Source organism: Patagioenas fasciata, chromosome 35 (genome assembly GCF_037038585.1).
Source record: "Patagioenas fasciata isolate bPatFas1 chromosome 35, bPatFas1.hap1, whole genome shotgun sequence".
Lineage (NCBI taxonomy): Eukaryota > Metazoa > Chordata > Aves > Columbiformes > Columbidae > Patagioenas > Patagioenas fasciata.
Genome location: NC_092554.1, coordinates 3332196 through 3348939, shown reverse-complemented (window position 1 = coordinate 3348939; position 16744 = coordinate 3332196). Strand labels below are relative to the sequence as shown.

General features: G+C 65.7%; 2 protein-coding genes and 1 non-coding gene across 3 annotated transcripts; all 3 read right to left on the bottom strand.

Moving 5' to 3' along the window:
- Positions 1 to 474: 474 nt before the first annotated feature.
- On the bottom strand, positions 475 to 4273 carry RPL13A (ribosomal protein L13a). The gene is made up of 8 exons (XM_065859683.2): positions 4171 to 4273; positions 3895 to 3967; positions 3095 to 3160; positions 2494 to 2595; positions 2290 to 2375; positions 1553 to 1612; positions 1317 to 1439; positions 475 to 658 (listed from the first exon to the last, which is right to left on the bottom strand). Exons 1-8 carry the CDS (start codon positions 4183 to 4185, stop codon positions 572 to 574), a joined length of 612 nt encoding a protein of 203 aa, XP_065715755.1. The 5' UTR covers positions 4186 to 4273; the 3' UTR covers positions 475 to 571.
- On the bottom strand, positions 1704 to 1773 carry LOC136114330 (small nucleolar RNA SNORD34). Its single transcript, XR_010653077.1, has one exon. It is a non-coding gene; the product is annotated as a small nucleolar RNA SNORD34 (small nucleolar RNA).
- A 943-nt stretch (positions 4274 to 5216) lies between the features above and the next one.
- Positions 5217 to 16744, bottom strand: LOC136114326 (vesicular glutamate transporter 1). Its single transcript, XM_065859680.2, has 12 exons — positions 16602 to 16744; positions 15288 to 15528; positions 13950 to 14068; positions 12769 to 12883; positions 12053 to 12140; positions 11274 to 11360; positions 10251 to 10390; positions 9506 to 9652; positions 7482 to 7614; positions 6551 to 6661; positions 6347 to 6474; positions 5217 to 5607 (listed from the first exon to the last, which is right to left on the bottom strand). Exons 1-12 carry the CDS (start codon positions 16661 to 16663, stop codon positions 5317 to 5319), a joined length of 1662 nt encoding a protein of 553 aa, XP_065715752.1. The 5' UTR covers positions 16664 to 16744; the 3' UTR covers positions 5217 to 5316.

The following is a 16744-nucleotide window of genomic DNA, read 5'->3' as shown; positions in this document are numbered from 1 at the left end:
CCATCCCAGTTTATTCGGAGCACCATCCCAGTTCACACCAGTCTGTCCCAGTACTCCCAGTCCAGACCAGTTCAGAGCAGCAGCCCACGTTCCTGCAGCCCGTCCCAGTGCTCCCAGTGCTCCCAGTTCATCCCAGTCCACACCAGCCTGTCCCAATCCATCCCAGTTTATTCGGAGCACCGTCCCAGTCCATCTCAGTTCACACCAGTCCGTCCCAGTGCTCCCAGTCCACACCAGTCAGACCAGTTCAGAGCAGCAGCCCGTGTTCCCGCAGCCCATCCCAGTGCTCCCAGTTCATCCCAGTCCACACCAGCCTGTCCCAATCCATCCCAGTTTATTCGGAGCACCATCCCAGTTCACACCAGTCCGTCCCAGTGCTCCCAGTTCACACCAGTCAGACCAGTTCAGAGCAGCAGCCCATGTTCCCGCAGCCCATCCCAGTGCTCCCAGTTCATCCCAGTCCACACCAGTCTGTCCCAATCCATCCCAGTTTATTCGGAGCACCGTCCCAGTCCACCCCAGTCCACACCAGTCCGTCCCAGTGCTCCCAGTCCACACCAGTCAGACCAGTTCAGAGCAGCAGCCCGTGTTCCCGCAGCACGGCCGTGAACGGCGCCGCCTTCGCCTCCACGTTGCGCTCGGCCCGACGCCGCAGGCTCTGAAACGGGGGACAAGGCCCAATTTTGGGGTTCCCCCCATTCCAGGGGGTCCCCCCAATTCCAGGGGTGTCCCCCCCCCCCATTTTGGGGCATTTTCCACCAATTTTGGGCCGTTTTCCCCCCATTTTTGGGGCTTTTCGACCACTTCAGGGCTTGGGGGAGGCCACAAAACCTCAGTTTTCAGCCCCATTTTTCTGCCTCATTTCCCATTCCAGAACCCCCCAAATTTCAAGGTGCCCCCCAAATTCTGGGGTGTCCCCCCTTAACTTTGGGCCATTTCCCCCCAGTTTTGGGGCGTTTTTCACCTATTTTGGAGAAGCCCCAAGTCTTCTGGGGAGGCCCCAAACTCACCCACAAACCCCACTTTTTAACCCCATTTTGGGGCTCCCTCCCAATTCTGGGACCCCCCCAAATTTCGGGGTCCCTCCTCTACATTTTGGGGTGTCCCCCCCTCAATTTTAGACCATTTTCCCCCAATTTTGGGCCATTTCCCCCCATTTCAGAGCAGCCCCAAGTCCTTGGGGGAGGCCCCAAACCCCCAGTTTTCAGCCCCATTTTCCCACCTCTCTCCCCATTCCAGAACCCCCCAATTTTTGGGGTCCCTCCCCCACATTTCGGGGTGTCCCCCCCAATAATTTCGGGGTGTCCCCCCCTCACCATCAGCTTCTTTTTCCGGTTGTACCGCAGCTTCGCTTTCTCTTTCCGCTTCTCCTCCAGCACCGCCGTCACCCCCTGGTATTTCCACCCCACTTCGTGCGCCAAACGCCCCAAAAACGCAAACTGGGGGGGAAACGCCACATCAGGGGGGTCCCCAAAACCTTGGAGGGGGTCCCCAATATTTATAGGGGTCCCCAAAACCCGTTTTTGGGGGTTATTTGCCCCCCAAAACCCACCTTGCGCGTTGGTTTCAAGCGGATGATCTTGAGCGCGGCCGGAACCACCATGCGCTTGCGCTGGGGGGGAAACGCGGGTTTTGGGGTTCAGGGGGGTTTTGGGGTTCGGGGGGTTTTGGGGGGGTCCCCAGGGGGGTTTTGGGGGGGGTCCCGGTGTCTCAGTGTTGGAGTTTTTGTCATAGAGAGTCAAACAATGTAGGTAAATCCCATCATTGACACCGGGGGATTTGGGGGTTCCCCAGAATTGGGGAGGTCCAGGGGGTTATGGGAAATTTGGGGGTTCCCCAGAATTGGGGGGAGGTCTCAGGGGGTTCCCCAGAACCTGGGGGGGGGGTTCCAGGGGATGTGGGGGTTCCCCAGAATTGGGGGGGAGGTCTCAGGGGGTTCCCCAGAACCTGGGGGGGGGGGGTCCAGGGGATGTAGGGGTTCCCCAGAACTGGGGGGAGGGTTATGGAGGTATTTGGGGGTTCCCCAGAATTAGGGGGGTCCTAGGGGGTTCCCCAAAACCTGGGGGGGTCCCAGAGAATTTGGGGGTTCCCCAGAACCTGCGGGGGATTTGGGGGTTCCCAAAAACCTGGGGGGAGTTCCAGGGAATTTAGGGGTTCCCCAGAACTTGGGGGGGTCCCAGAGAATTTGGGGGCGATTTGGGAGTTCCCAAAAAGCTGGGCAGGGGTCCAGGGGATTTAGGGGTTCCCCAGAACTTGGGGGGGTCCCCAGAATTGGGGGGGTGCCCTCACCTTGTCGTATGGGGGGGGGATCCCATCAAACACCTTCAGCCGCTCCAGCGCCGCTTGGCCCCGTTTGGTCTTATGGGGCAACATCCCTGAGGGGGGGGGAGGCACAAAATTGGGGGGTCAGGAGGATTTGGGGGGGTCAGAAGGGTTAGGGGGAGTCAAGGGGGTTCAAGGGGGATCCCCGTTTTTATTTGGGGGGGTTCTCACCTCGCACCGTGCGCCAGAAGATGCGGGAGGGGGCGCGGAAGTGAAAGGGCCCCCGCGATGGGTTCGTGTTCATCCGCTTGCGTAGGAACGCCAGGAATTTCACTGGGGGGGGGGGGCACAAAAATAGGGTCATGACCCCCCCGTGAAAATGGGGGACCCAGGCGTCCGGGAGGAGACCCAGGCGTCTGGGAGGGGGGAGGAACCAAAGTGTGGGGGGAACTAAAGTTCATGGCCATGAGGCCGGGGGGGGACGGGTTTAAAGTGACACTGATGGGGAAGGAGTTTAATGTAACACCGGGGGGGGTACACGAAGTTGGGCGGAACCACGTGGTCGGGGAGGGACCCAGGAGTTCGGGGGGCGGACCCAGGAGTGCGGGAAAGGGACCCAGGAGTGCGGGAAAGGGACCCAGGAGTGCGGGAAAGGGACCCAGGAGTGCGGGAAAGGGACCCAGGAGTGCGGGAAAGGGACCCAGGAGTGCGGGAAAGGGACCCAGGAGTGCGGGAAAGGGACCCAGGAGTGCGGGAAAGGGACCCAGGAGTGCGGGAAAGGGACCCAGGAGTGCGGGGGTCCTGTAACCCTCCCCAAAAACCCCAAACTCACGTTTATTGCGGTAAAAGTTCCCGGAAATGTTGATCCCTTCACAGCGAACGACGACGACGCGGCGACCTGGGGGGGACAGACGGACACGGGGGGGACCCAGGAGTTCGGGAGGGGGACCCAGGAGTTCGGGGAGGGGGAACAAAGAGACACGGGGACGGGAGCCAGGAGGCCGGGAGGGGGACAAAGGGACACGAGGGAAAGACAGATGGACACGGGGGTAGGACGAGACAGACGGACACAGGGGGAATAAAGGGACCCAGGAGTTCGGGAGAGGGACAAAGGGACAGGAGAGAGGGACAGACGGACACGGAGGGGGGGGATGGACAGAAGGATGCGGTTCAGCGGCGGCCACCCCACTGTGTCCATCTGTCCCCAAGTGGTTTTGTGCCCCCCCCCCCGCCCCGCATGTCCGTCTGTCCCCCGGTTCTGTGTCCCCCCATGTCCGTCTGTCCCCCCGGTTCTGTGTCCCCCACCATGTCCGTCTGTCCCCCCGGTTTTGTGTCCCCCCATATCCGTCTGTCCCCCCGGTTCTGTGCCCCCCCCCCATGTCCGTCTGTCCCCCGGTTCTGTGTCCCCCCCCATGTCTGTCTGTCCCCCGGTTCTGTGCCCCCCGCCATGTCCGTCTGTCCCCCCGCTCAGCTGGTGATGCATGTGGCGGCTCTCACGGCCGTGAAGCTCAACAGCCCAACGGTTTCATCACGGCGGGGGGGTCCCGGTGTCCGTCCCGGTGGCCGGGGTGGGGGTCCCGGTGTCTGTCCGTCCGTCCCGTGTCTGTCGGTCCCGGTATCCCCGGTACTCACCCAGCAGCACCTGCTTGGCCACGATGGCCGCCAGGCGGCCCAGGAGGTGCCCGCGCCCATCGATCACCAGAACCTGCGGCACCGGGACAACTGCGGTCACCGGGGGCGGCACCGGGAGCCCCGCGGGCCACACGTGGCCGCCTTCCCGCCACCTCCCCCGCTTCCCGCCGCTCCCCCGCGCTTCCCGCCACCTCCCCGCGCCCTCCCCACCCGCCCCGGGCCGGTTTTGGGCCGTTTTCGGGCGATTTTAGGCCGTTTTGGGGCCGTTTCTCGTACCCGCGGCTCCGCCATCGCCGCCGCCCGCTCGGGAAAGAGGCTCCGCCCCCTGCGCGCCGCGGGGTCTCCGCTTCCGGCGGGGGCCGGTGCAGGGGCGGAAGTAAGGTTGGGAGGCGCTTCATTGGTTGGAGGCGCCTCGGTGGGTGGAGTCGCCTCGGTGGGCGGAGCCGCCTCGCTGGGCGGAGCCGCCTGTGTGGCTGGAGCCGCATCATTGGTTGGAGCAGCCTTGCTGGGCGGAGCCGCCTCGGTGGGCGGAGCTCCTCGGACACATATGGAAATAAAGGGGGCGGGGCCTCGCGCTTCGCTCCCTCCGACGGGTCCTAAAGCCGGCGGGTCCCAAACAAACCCCCTCGGGAACGCACGGTACCCCCAGTACGGCCCAGTATGGCCCAGTACGGCCCCCAGTATTTCCCCAGTGCCCCCCCCGCCACCTTAGTCCCTCCCAGGAACCCCCCCAGTGTCACATCCAGTATCTCCCAGTGCCTCCCAGTATCTCCCAGTAACCCCAGCAGAACACGACCGCACGTTCACACAGACGCGGGGCGGGGGGGGCGGCGAACCCCCCCATATATTTATATATATACATGGGGGGAGGAGCAGGGGGTCTCTGTGGGGGGGTTGATGGTTCTGGGGGGGTCCTTGGGGGTCCTGGAGGGGTTTCTGGGGGGTCCCCATCCCGGGGGGGGGTGTTGATGGTTCTGGGTGTCCCTGGCGTCCCTTTGTTGGTCCTGAGAGGTCCCTCTGGGAGGGGTTGATGGTTCTGGGGGATCCCTGAGGGTCCCGAGGGGTCCCATGGGGGGTCCCTGTGGGTGGGGTTGATGGTTCTCGGGTTCCCTTTGTTGGTCCCGGGGGGTCCCATGGGGGGTCCCTGTGGGGGGGTTTGATGATACTGGGGGGTCCCTGGGGGGGTTCCTGGGGGGTCCCCAATCCGGACCTGGGGGGTTGGTGGTTCTGGGGGTCCCTGAGGGTCCCTGGGGGTGGTCCCTGGGTGGGGGGTTGATGGTTCTGGGGGTCCCTTTGTTGGTCCCGGGGGGTCCCATGGGGGGTCCCTGTGGGGGGGTCGATAGTTCTGGGGGTCCCTGGGGTCCCTTTGCTGGTTCCGGGGGGTCCCATGGGGGATCCTCGTCGAGCGGGGGAGGGGGGTGCTCACCCGTGTATCTCCCCGCGGGGTCCCGGGGTCGGGGTGGTTCCAATGGCCCCATAACCCGGTGGGGGCCCCCCCGGGGGTCCCCCCCCTCCTTCCCCCCCCTCCTCCTCTTCCCACCCCTCCCCCTCCTCGTCGCTGTCCCCGCCCCTCGGCGCCAGCGGCTCCGCCTCCTCCCGCGGAGGCTCCGCCCACGGCTGCGGTTCCCCGGAGGCGAAGATGCCGTAGAAAATGACCCCCCCGTAATGGACCAGCGCCGCGATCAGGAAAACCCACTGCCACTCCTCCCGCGTCTGGCCAATCGGAGCCCGCCGGCCCGCCCCGCCGGCCAATCGGAGAGAGGAGGGGGCGGGGCCAGAGGGGTGGCGGTGAGGGGCAGGGTCCTAGTGCCCGCCTGCACCCATAGGCTCTGCTGCAGCCCCGGGTCCTAGTGCCCCCCGCCTTGGGTCCCCAATATCCACTGGGCTCCCCAATGCCACCCTGGGGCCTAGTGGCACCCCCCGGGGTCCCCAATATCCACCGGGATCCCCAATGTCCCCCCCGGGGTCCCCAATGCTCACCCCAGGTCCTAGTGCCCTCCCTTGGGTACCCATTGACTCCTAGGATTCTGGTGCCCTCCCCCGGGGTCCCCAATATCCACCGGGGGCCCCAATGTCCCCCCCGGGTCCTAGTGCCCCCCCCAGGGTCCCCAATATCCACCGGGGTCCCCAATGTCCCCCCCCACATCCTAGTGCCCATCCCCCAGGTGCCCATTGATCTCCGGGGTCCTAGTGCCCCCACCGGGGTCCTAGTGCCCTCCCCCAGGTCCTAGTGCCCCCCAAACCTCCCAGTGCCTCCCCCCGGGGTCCCCAATATCCACCGGGGTCCCCACTATCCCTCCTGGGTCCTAGTGCCTGTCCCCTGGGTGCCCACTGATCCCCCGGGTGCCCATTGATCCCCTGGGTCCTACTGCCCCCACCAGGGTCCAAATGCCCTCCCCGGGGTCCTAGTGCCCCCCACGTCCCCTCCCTGTCCCCAGGCCCCCCCCAGCACCTTGTGTCGTGTCAGGGCCCCCACAATGAGGGGACAAACCATCCCCGACAGGGTCCCCACGCCGTTGCTCAGCCCCATGAGGACACTGGCGTAGCGGGGGGCGATGTCCAGGTGGTTCACATTGAACCCTGGGGGGGATTTTGGGGGGGTCACACACACACATGGGTGTCCCCATGGGTCCCCCCCATGTCCCCGTGTCCCCACCGGAGATGGCGAAGCCGCTGAAGCCCACGGCCAGGACCAGGAAGGTGATGGCGACGGCGCGGGAATGCGAGTACCCGACCACCAGCAGCAGGGTGGCCTCCATGCCGAAACCTGGGGACAGGGGGACATGGGGACACTTGGGGGACATGGGGACACTTGGGGGACATGGGGACACATGGGGGGATATGGGGACGTGGGGACACGGGGGGATGGAGGGGATATGGGGAGATACGGGGACATAGGGGGACATGAGTATATAGGGGAATATGGGGGGACATGAGGATATGGGGACATAGGGACATGGGGGGATATGTGGGACATGGGGATATGGGGATGTGGGGACAAAGGGGGACAAGGGGGGACAAAGGGGGACATGGGGGGACGTGGGGGGATATGGGGGGATATGGGGACATAGGGACATGGGAGGACATGTGGGACATGGGGATATGGGGATGCGGGGACAAGGGGGGACAAGGGGGGACATGGGGACAAGGGGGACATGGGGTGACAAGGGGGGACAAGGGGGGACAAGGGGGGACAAGGGGGGACATAGGGACATGGGGGGATATGTGGGACATGGGGATATGGGGATGTGGGGACACGGGGGGACATGGGGGGACATGGGGTGACAAGGGGGGACAAGGGGGGACATGGGGGGACATGGGGACAAGGGGGACATGGGGTGACAAGGGGGGACAAGGGGGACATGGGGGGACATGGGGGGACACAGTGATGGTGACACAAGGGGCCACATGGGGGGATTGGTTGGCGTCCCCGTATCCCCCATTTCCCATTATGTCCCCATGTCCCCATATCCCCCACGTCCCCATATCCCCCACGTCCCCATATCCCCCATGTGCCCCATGTCCCCCATATCCCCCCATGTCCCCCATATCCCCCCATATCCCCATGTCCCCCCATGTCCCCTCACCCCCGCAGTTCATCATCTTCCGCACGTTGGTGGTCGACATGATCCCCCGGGACCTCAGGAAATCGGCGATTTGGCCCCCGATGGGGACGATGATGGTCATCACCAGGTGGGGGAGGGCGGACAGGAGCCCCACCTGCAGCCGCAGGGACCCAGGCGTTCGGGAGGGACCCAGGCGTTCGGGTACCCGAACGCCTGGGTCCCTCCCGAACGCCTGGGTCCCTCCCATGCTCCTAGGTCCCTCCCAAGCTCCTGGGTCCCTTCCTGAACTCCTGGGTCCCCCCCAACCCCCATGTCCCCCCATAATACTTCTGGGTCTCCCCAGGGCTGCCAGGTCTACCCAGGACCCCCATGTCCCTGAACTCCTGGATCCTTCCCGAACTCCTGGGTCCCCTCTTTGGGTCCCTCATCGAACTCCTGGGTCCACCCAAGCTCCTGGGTCCCCTGTTTGGGTCCCTTCCCAAACTCCTGGGTCCCTCCCGAACTCCTGGGTCCCCCCTGAACTCCTGGGTCCCTCCCGAACTCCTGGGTCCCCCCTGAACTCCTGGGTCCCTCCCTGACCCCCATGTCCCCAAACTCCTGGGTCCTTCCAAACCCTTGTGTCCCCCAAACTCCTATGTCCCCCTGAACTCCTGGGTCCCTCCCAAACTCCTGGGTCCTCTATTTGGGTCCCTCATCGAACTCCTGGGTCCACCCAAGCTCCTGGGTTCCCTATTTGGGTCCCTCCCAAACTCCTGGGTCCCCTATTTGGGTCCCTCCCCGAACTCCTGGGTCCCCCCAGAACTCCTGGGTCCCTCCCCGAACTCCTGGGTCCCCCCGGATGCCTGGGTCCCTCCCCTGACCTCCATGTTCCTAATAGTCCTGGATCCCCCCAGGGCTGCCAGGTCTACCCAGGACCCCCATGTCCCCAGACTTCTGGCTCCCCTGGACTCCTGGGTCCCCCCTGACCCCCATGTCCCCCTCTAGTACTCCTGGGTCCCCCCAGGGCTGCCAAGTCTACCCAGGACCCCCACGTCCCTGAACTCCTGGGTCCCTCCCGAACTCCTGGGTCCCCTATTTGGGTCCCTTCTGAACTCCTGGCTCCCCTGGACTCCTGGGTCCCCCCCAACCCCCATGTCCCCCCATAATACTTCTGGGTCCCCCCAGGGCTGCCAGGTTTACCCAGGACCCCCATGTCCCTGAACTCCTGGCTCCCCCTGAACTCCTGGGTCCCCTGGATGCCTCGGTCCCCTCCCAAACTCCTGGGTCCCTCCTGAACTCCTGGGTCCCCTATTTGGGTCCCTCACCGAACTCCTGGGTCTCCTATTTGGGTCCCTTCCAAACTCCTGGGTCCCTCCCGAACTCCTGGGTCCCCTATTTGGGTCCCTCACCGAACTCCTGGGTCTCCTATTTGGGTCCCTTCCGAACTCCTGGGTCCCTCCCGAACTCCTGGGTCCCCTATTTGGGTCCCTCACCGAACTCCTGGGTCTCCTATTTGGGTCCCTTCCAAACTCCTGGGTCCCTCCCGAACTCCTGGGTCCCCTATTTGGGTCCCTCACCGAACTCCTGGGTCTCCTATTTGGGTCCCTTCCGAACTCCTGGGTCCCTCCCGAACTCCTGGGTCCCCTATTTGGGTCCCTCACCGAACTCCTGGGTCTCCTATTTGGGTCCCTTCCAAACTCCTGGGTCCCTCCCGAACTCCTGGGTCCCCTATTTGGGTCCCTCACCGAACTCCTGGGTCTCCTATTTGGGTCCCTTCCGAACTCCTGGGTCCCTCCCGAACTCCTGGGTCCCCTATTTGGGTCCCTCACCGAACTCCTGGGTCTCCTATTTGGGTCCCTTCCAAACTCCTGGGTCTCCCCCCAGACTCCTGGGTCCCCCCAGGGCTGCCAGGTCTACCCAGGACCCCCATGACCCTGAACTCCTGGCTCCCCCCAAACTCCTGGCTCCCCCCGAACTCCTGGCTCCCCCTGAACTCCTGGGTCCACCCGAACTCCTGGGTCCCCCCGGACGCCTGGGTCCCCCCGGACGCCTGGGTCCCTGGGCACCTTGCTGATCTCGAAGCCGAACACCTCCTCGAAGTAGGCGGGCTGGCTGATGAGCAGCAGGTAGAAGGTCCAGCTGCGGCAGAAGTTGGCCACGATGATGGCGTAGACCGGCATGGACGTGAAGAACCGGCGCCAGGGGGTCGCCATCTGCGGGGTGGGGGCGGCATCGGTGACCTCTGACCCCCGGCGTGACCCTTGACCCCCCATCATGACCCGGATGCCTGGGTCCCTCCCTGAACTCCTGGGTCCCCCTCGAATTCCTGGGTCGCCCCAAACTCCTCGGTCCCCCGGACGCCTGGGTCCTTCTGAACGCCTGGGTCCTCTATTTGGGTCCCTCCCTGAACTCCTGGGTCCCTCCTCGAACTCCTGGGTCCCCCCAAACTTCTGGGTCCCCTATTTGGGTCCTTCCCCAAACTCCTGGGTCCCCTCAAACTCCTGGGTCCCCTATTTGGATCCCTCCTGAACTCCTGGGTCCCTCCCGAACTCCTGGGTCCCTCCCGAACTCCTGGGTCCCCCCAAACTCCTGGGTCCCTCCCGAACTCCTGGGTCCCCTATTTGAGTCCCTCCTTGAACTCCTGGGTCTCCCCAAACTCCTGGGTTCCCCCTGAACTCCTGGATCCCCCCTGAACTCCTGGGTCCCCTATTTGGGTCCCTCCCGAACTCCTGGGTTCCCCGAACGCCTGGGTCCCCCCGAACTCCCGTGTCCCCCCGGACGCCTGGGTCCCCCGGACGCCTGGGTCCCCACCAGCAGGGGGTTGCTCCCGCTGCTCTCCCCTATGGACTCCTCGATGTATTTGCGCTCGGCCGCCGAGATCGTGGGGTGCAGCGCGGGGCTCTCGTAGGAAACCAGGACCCAGAACAGGAACCAGAACACGCCGAAGCTGCCTGTGGGGAGAGCGCGGGGACCCAGGAGTTCGGGGGGACCCAGGAGTTCTGGGGGACCCAGGAGTGCGGGGGGGACCCAGGAGTGCGGGGGGGGACACAGGAGTGTGGGTGGGGACACAGGAGTTCAGGGGGTGGGGGGGAACCCAGGAGTTCGGGAGGGACTCAGGAGCTCGGGAGGGACCCAGGAGTGCAGGAGGGGGGGACCCAGGAGTTCGGGGGGAGGGGGAACCCAGGAGTTCGGGGGGAGGGGGAACCCAGGAGTGCGGGAGGGACCCAGGAGTTCAGGGGGAGGGACCCAGGAGTTCAGGGGGAGGGGACCCAGGAGTTCGGGGGGAGGGGGAACCCAGGAGTTCGGGGGGGTGGGACCCAGGAGTTCGGGAGGGACCCAGGAGTGCGGGAGGGACCCAGACGTTTGGAGGGGGGGGACCCAGGAGTTCAGGGGGAGGGGACCCAGGAGTTCGGGGGGAGGGGACCCAGGAGTTCAGGGGGACCCAGGAGTTCGGGGGGAGGGGACCCAGGAGTTCGGGGGGAGGGGACCCAGGAGTTCGGGGGGAGGGGACCCAGGAGTTCAGGGGGAGGGGACCCAGGAGTTCAGGGGGAGGGGACCCAGGAGTTCGGGGGGAGGGGACCCAGGAGTTCAGGGGGAGGGGACCCAGGAGTTCGGGGGGAGGGGACCCAGGAGTTCAGGGTGGGGGGGACCCAGGAGTTCGGGGTGGGGGGGACCCAGGAGTTCAGGGGGACCCAGGAGTTCGGGTCTCATAGGAGACTGAAACTGCCTGTAGGGGGTGTGGGGGAGCGGGCAGGGGGCGGGGCCAGGAAAGGGGGCGTGGTCAGGGGTTGGGGTGTGGTCGGGAGGGCGGGGCCGGGGTGGGCGGGGTCTCACCGTACACGTAGAACACGGAGCTCCAGCCCGTGTATTGGACCAGGACCCCGGCCAGCGGCATCGCCACCACGGCACCGGCGTAGGAGCCTGCGGGACCCAGGCGTCCGGGGGACCCAGGCGTTCCGGGGGGACACAGGAGGTCAGGGGACATAGGTGTCCAGGGGACCCAGGAGTTCTGGGGGGGACCCAGGAGTCCAGGGGACACAGAGGTTTGGGGAACCCAGGCGTCTTGGGGACACAGAGCTTGAGGGGACCCAGGCGTCCGGGGGAACCCAGGAGTCCGAGAGGGACCCAGGAGTTCAGGAGGGACCCAGGAGTTCCCAGTCACCCCATGGGGACCCTGTTGTCCCCCCCACTCCCCATATCCCCCCTGTCCCCATTGTCGCCCCCTGTCCCCATTGCCCCCAATGCCCCCATATCCCCATATTCCCACTGTCCCCATATCTCCCATTGTCCCCATTGCCCCCATGTCCCCCCATTGTCCCCATTGCCCCCAATGTCCCCATTGCCCCCAATGTCCCCCATTGTCCCCATGTCCCACCACAGAAGGCGGTGGTCCCCATTGTCCCCATGTCCCATGTCCCACCACAGAAGGTGGTGGTTGCCATTGTCCTCATTGTCCCCATGTCCCCCATGTCCCCCATTGTCCCCATTGTCCCCATGTCCCCCATTGCCCCCATGTCCCCACATTGTCCCCATTGCCCCCATGTCCCCACATTGTCCCCATTGTCCCCATGTCCCCCATTGCCCCCATTGTCCCCAATGTCCCCATGTCCCACCACAGAAGGCGGTGGTCGCCAGCCGACTCCTCTCCAGGGGCGGTGCCCACTTGCTCCAGATCCCGTGACAGGCCGGGTAGGTCACGCCCTGGGCGGGGCAGGGGGCGTGGCCACCGGGGGGCGTGGCCGGGGGCGTTGGGGGTGGAGCGCAGTGGCGGGGTCATGGAGGTGGTGGGTGGAGTTGGTGTTTTGTGGGCGGGGTCAGGATGGGGGGCGGGGTCAGGAGTGGGGGGCGGGGTCAGGAGTTGGGCGGGGTCAGGAGTGGGGGGGGCGGGGTCAGGAGTGGGGGGGCGGGGTCAGGAGTGGGGGGGCGGGGTCAGGAGTGGGGGGGCGGGGTCAGGAGTGGGGGGGCGGGGTCAGGAGTGGGGGCGGGGTCAGGAGTGGGGGCGGGGTCAGGAGTGGGGGCGGGGTCAGGAGTGGGGGCGGGGTCAGGAGTGGGGGCGGGGTCAGGAGGGGGGGCGGGGTCAGGAGTGGGGGGGTGGGGTCAGGAGTGGGGGGTGGGGTCAGGAGTGGGGGGCGGGGCCAAGGTACAATAGGCGAGGCTCATGGCGCAGTGGGTGTGGCTGGGGGTGGTGCACGTGGTCAAGGTGGGGGCGTGGCCAGGGTGGTGGGGTGGGGTCAGGTGGGTTGTGGGTGGGATTAGGGGGTTGTGGGCGGGGTTGGGGGTTGTGGGCGGGGCCGGGGGGCTGTGGGCGGGGCCAGGGGTGTGTCCTCACCTCCACCAGCCCCTGCAGCACCCGCACCCCGATCACGCAGCCCACGTGCGTCCGCGCGGCCGTGGGCAGCAGCATGTTCAGAACTGACGTGGAGACGATGGCCACGCCAAACACCCTGCGGGGGACAAATGGGGGCAATGGGGACAATGGGGACAATGGGGACAATGGGGACAATGGGGACAATGGGGTCAATGGGGATAATGGGGATAATGGGGTCAATGGGGACAATGGGGTCAATGGGGGGCAATGGGGTCAATGGGGGGCAATGGGGCAGCAGCATGTTCAGAACTGACATGGAGACAATGGCCACACCAAACACCCTGCGGGGGGTCAAATGGGGACAATGGGGACAATGGGGACAATGGCGGCAATGGGGTCAATGGGGTCAATGGGGGACAATGGGGGCAATGGGGGCAATGGGGGTCAATGGGGGCAATGGGGGCAATGGGGGTAATGGGGGCAATGGGGGTCAATGGGGGTCAATGAGGGCAATGGGGGACAATGGGGGACAATGGGGGCAATGGGGGACAACGGGGGACAATGGGGGCAATGGGGGGCAATGGGGGCAATGGGGGTCAATGGGGGCAATGGGGGCAATGGGGGTCAATGGGGACAATGGGGGCAATGGGGGCAATGGGGGACAATGGGGGCAATGGGGACAATGGGGGTCAATGGGGACATGAGGGAAATGGGGAGAAATGGGGGGAATTATGGGGGGATTTGGGGGAAATTGGGGGGGGCATGAGGGGAATTGGGGGGAATTTGGGGGGAATTGGGGGGAATTAAGGGGGAATTTGGGGGACATTGGGAGAGGGGAATGGGGTGAATTATGAGGGGAATTGGGGAGGGAATTTGGGGAGGGAATTTGGGGAAGAATTGGGGGGAATTAAGGGGGGAATTTGGGGGAAATTTGTGGGGGAATTGGGGTTAAATTTGGGGGAATTGGGGTGGGAAATGGGGAGAGAATTGGGAGGAAATAGGGTGGAATTTGGGGGCCAATTTGGTTTAAATTTGGGGTAATTGGGGTGGGAAACAGGGAGAGAATGGGGGGAAAATTGGGGGATGGGGGTGAACTGGGGGAGCCATGGGTAGGATATGGGGGGCCATGGGGGGCCATGGGAGGCCGTGGGGGGGATATGGGGGGCCATGGGGGGGATATGGGGGTATTCAGGGTCCCCCACCTGTTGGCCGCGAACCTCTGGGCGATGAAGCCCCCCGGGATCTGGGTGACGATGTAGCCCCAGAAGAAGGAGCCGTGGATCATTCCAACCGTCTCGGGGTCCCAGTTGAACTGGGCGTGCTGGGAAACGGGGGAGGGCATGGGCAGGACCCCCTGAACCCCCCACAACCGCCCCATAACCCCCCAGACCCCCCCATAACCCCAACAATCCCCCCATGACCCCCAGAACCCCTCAGAGCCCCCATGGACCCCTCAGAGCCCCCATAACCACAACAATCCCCCCATGACCCCCAGAACCCCCGAGACCCCCCATAACCCCTATAACCCCCCATGACCCCAACAATCCCCCCATGACCCCCCAGATCCCCAATAACCCCCCCATAACCCCCAGAGCCCAGACTGACCCCGCCCCCTCCTAAGCCCCGCCCCTCCATGCTGAACACGCCCCCCACCCAAGCCCCACCCCTCACATGCCCCACCTGAGCTGACCACGCCCCCCATGCTGACCACACCCACCCCAGGCCCCACCCCTCACCTGTCCCCAGGGCAGATTGACCATGCTGACCCCGCCCACCCCCACGCTGACTCCGCCCCCCTCCCAAGCCCCTCCCGCGCTGACCACGCCCCCATTGTGGCCCCACCCCTCCATACCTGCCCGTGGGGGGGGTTGACCATACTGACCACACCCACCCCCAGGCTGACTCCGCCCCCCTCCCAAGCCCCTCCCACTCCCACGCTGGCCCCGCCCCTCGGTACCTGCCCTTTGGGGGGGTTGCCCATGCTGACCACGACCCCAGGCTGACTCCACCCCCTTCCCAAGCCCCTCCCACTCCCACGCTGGCCCCGCCCCTCGGTACCTGCCCTTTGGGGGGGTTCCCCATGCTGACCACGACCCCAGGCTGACTCCGCCCCCCTCCCAAGCCCCTCCCACCCCCATGCTGACCACGACCCCAGGCTGACTCCGCCCCCCTCCCAAGCCCCTCCCACCCCCATGCTGACCACGACCCCAGGCTGACTCCGCCCCCCTCCAAAGCCCCTCCCACCCCCATGCTGACCACGACCCCAGGCTGACTCCACCCCCCTCCCAAGCCCCTCCCACCCCCATGCTGACCACACTGCCAGGCTGACTCCACCCCCCTCCCAAGCCCCTCCCACCCCCACGCTGGCCCCGCCCCTCGGTACCTGCCCTTTGGGGGGGGTTGACCATGCTGACCACGACCCCAGGCTGACTCCACCCCCCTCCCAAGCCCCTCCCACCCCCATGCTGACCACACTGCCAGGCTGACTCCGCCCCCTCCCAAGCCCCTCCCACCCCCACGCTGGCCCCGCCCCTCGGTACCTGCCCTTTGGGGGGGTTAACCATGCTGACCACGGCCACCCCCAGGTTGCAGCGGATGCCGAAGCTGATGCAGAAGCCGAGCGCGCACAGCACGGCGATGCCGTAGCGCCGCGGCAGCCCCCAGCACGTGCAGTCCAGCACCGGGGGGCGCGGGGGGCCCCCCGAAACCGAGCCGGGGGTCCCCGACACCCCCGAGTGCAGCTCCAGCTCCTCCGCGTCCGGTTGGCGGCGCTCGAGCAGCCTGGATGGACAGGGGACACGGGGACGGACGGGGGGACATGAGGACATGGGGACGGACGGGGGGACATGGGGACGGACAGGGGGACATGGGGACGGACAGGGGGACATGGGGACGGACAGGGGTACATGGGGACATGGGGACAGATGGGGGGATATGGGGATGGACAGGGGACACAGGGACAGACAGGGGGACATGAGGACATGGGGACAGATGGGGGGACATCGGGATGGACAGGGGACACCGGGACAGACAGGGGGACATGAGGACAGGGGGACATGAGGACAGGGGCACAGATGGGGTGACACGGGGACAGACGGGGGACATGAGGACATGGGGACAGACGGGGGGACACGGGGACAGACAGGGGTACATGGGAATGGACAGGAGGATGTGGGGGGATATGGGATATGGGGACATGGGGGATATGGGGGGACATGGGGGTCACCCCACAGCCAATCCCCCCCATACCCCCAATGTCCCCCATATCCCCAATGTCCCCCATATCCCCATGTCCCCCCATATCCCCAATCCCCCATTACCCCCCATCCCAGCCCCCCCAATCCCCAGTGTCCCCAGATCCCCCCGTGTCCCCCCCCATGTCCCCGTGTCCCCCCGCGGTGGCAGCAGAGGATTAAACGGCAGCCGCTAAATCCCCGTCTGAGCCCCCGGGGGGGGGAACACGTGTGTGCGACGTGTGTGCTGACCCCCCCGGACGCCTGGGTCCCTCCCGGACGCCTGGGTCCATCCTGGACTCCCAGGTCCCCCTGAACTGATGGGTCTCCCATGAACTCCTGGGTCCCCCCCGAAACTCCTGGGTCCCCCCGAACTCCTGGGTCCCCCCCGAACTCCTGGGTCCCTCCCCTGGACACCTGGGTCCCCCCAAAACTCCTGGGTCCCTCCCGAACTCCTGGGTCCCTCCCAAACTCCTCGGTCCCTCCCAAACTCCTGGGTCCCCCCGAACTCCTGGGTCCCTCCCCGAACTCCTGGGTCCCCCCGGACACCTGGGTCCCTCCCGAACTCCTGGGTCCCCCCCGAACTCCTGGGTCCCCCCGGACGCCTGGGTCCCCACTCACCGGTGCAGGCGGCCCAGCCCATCTCCCACCTGCCTCCGAAACTCGTCCGCGTTGAACTGCATCACGCTCAGGGCACCATGGTCCCCCCGGACGCCTGGGTCCCCTCCCAAACGCCTGGGTCCCCCCTAGAACTCCTGGGTCCC

Coding starts and splice junctions, on each gene's coding strand:
- RPL13A (XM_065859683.2), bottom strand. Junction 1,440..1,552: donor GCTTGAAACCAACGCGCAAG/GTGGGTTTTGGG, acceptor TTTCCCCCCCAG/TTTGCGTTTTTGGGGCGTTT. Junction 659..1,316: donor ACCGGAAAAAGAAGCTGATG/GTGAGGGGGGGA, acceptor CCCCCGTTTCAG/AGCCTGCGGCGTCGGGCCGA.
- LOC136114326 (XM_065859680.2), bottom strand. CDS start 16,663: ATGCAGTTCAACGCGGACGAGTTTCGGAGGCAGGTGGGAGATGGGCTG. Junction 9,653..10,250: donor GCGGGAGCAACCCCCTGCTG/GTGGGGACCCAG, acceptor CCCACCCCGCAG/ATGGCGACCCCCTGGCGCCG. Junction 5,608..6,346: donor GGGCCCTGACACGACACAAG/GTGCTGGGGGGG, acceptor CCGATTGGCCAG/ACGCGGGAGGAGTGGCAGTG.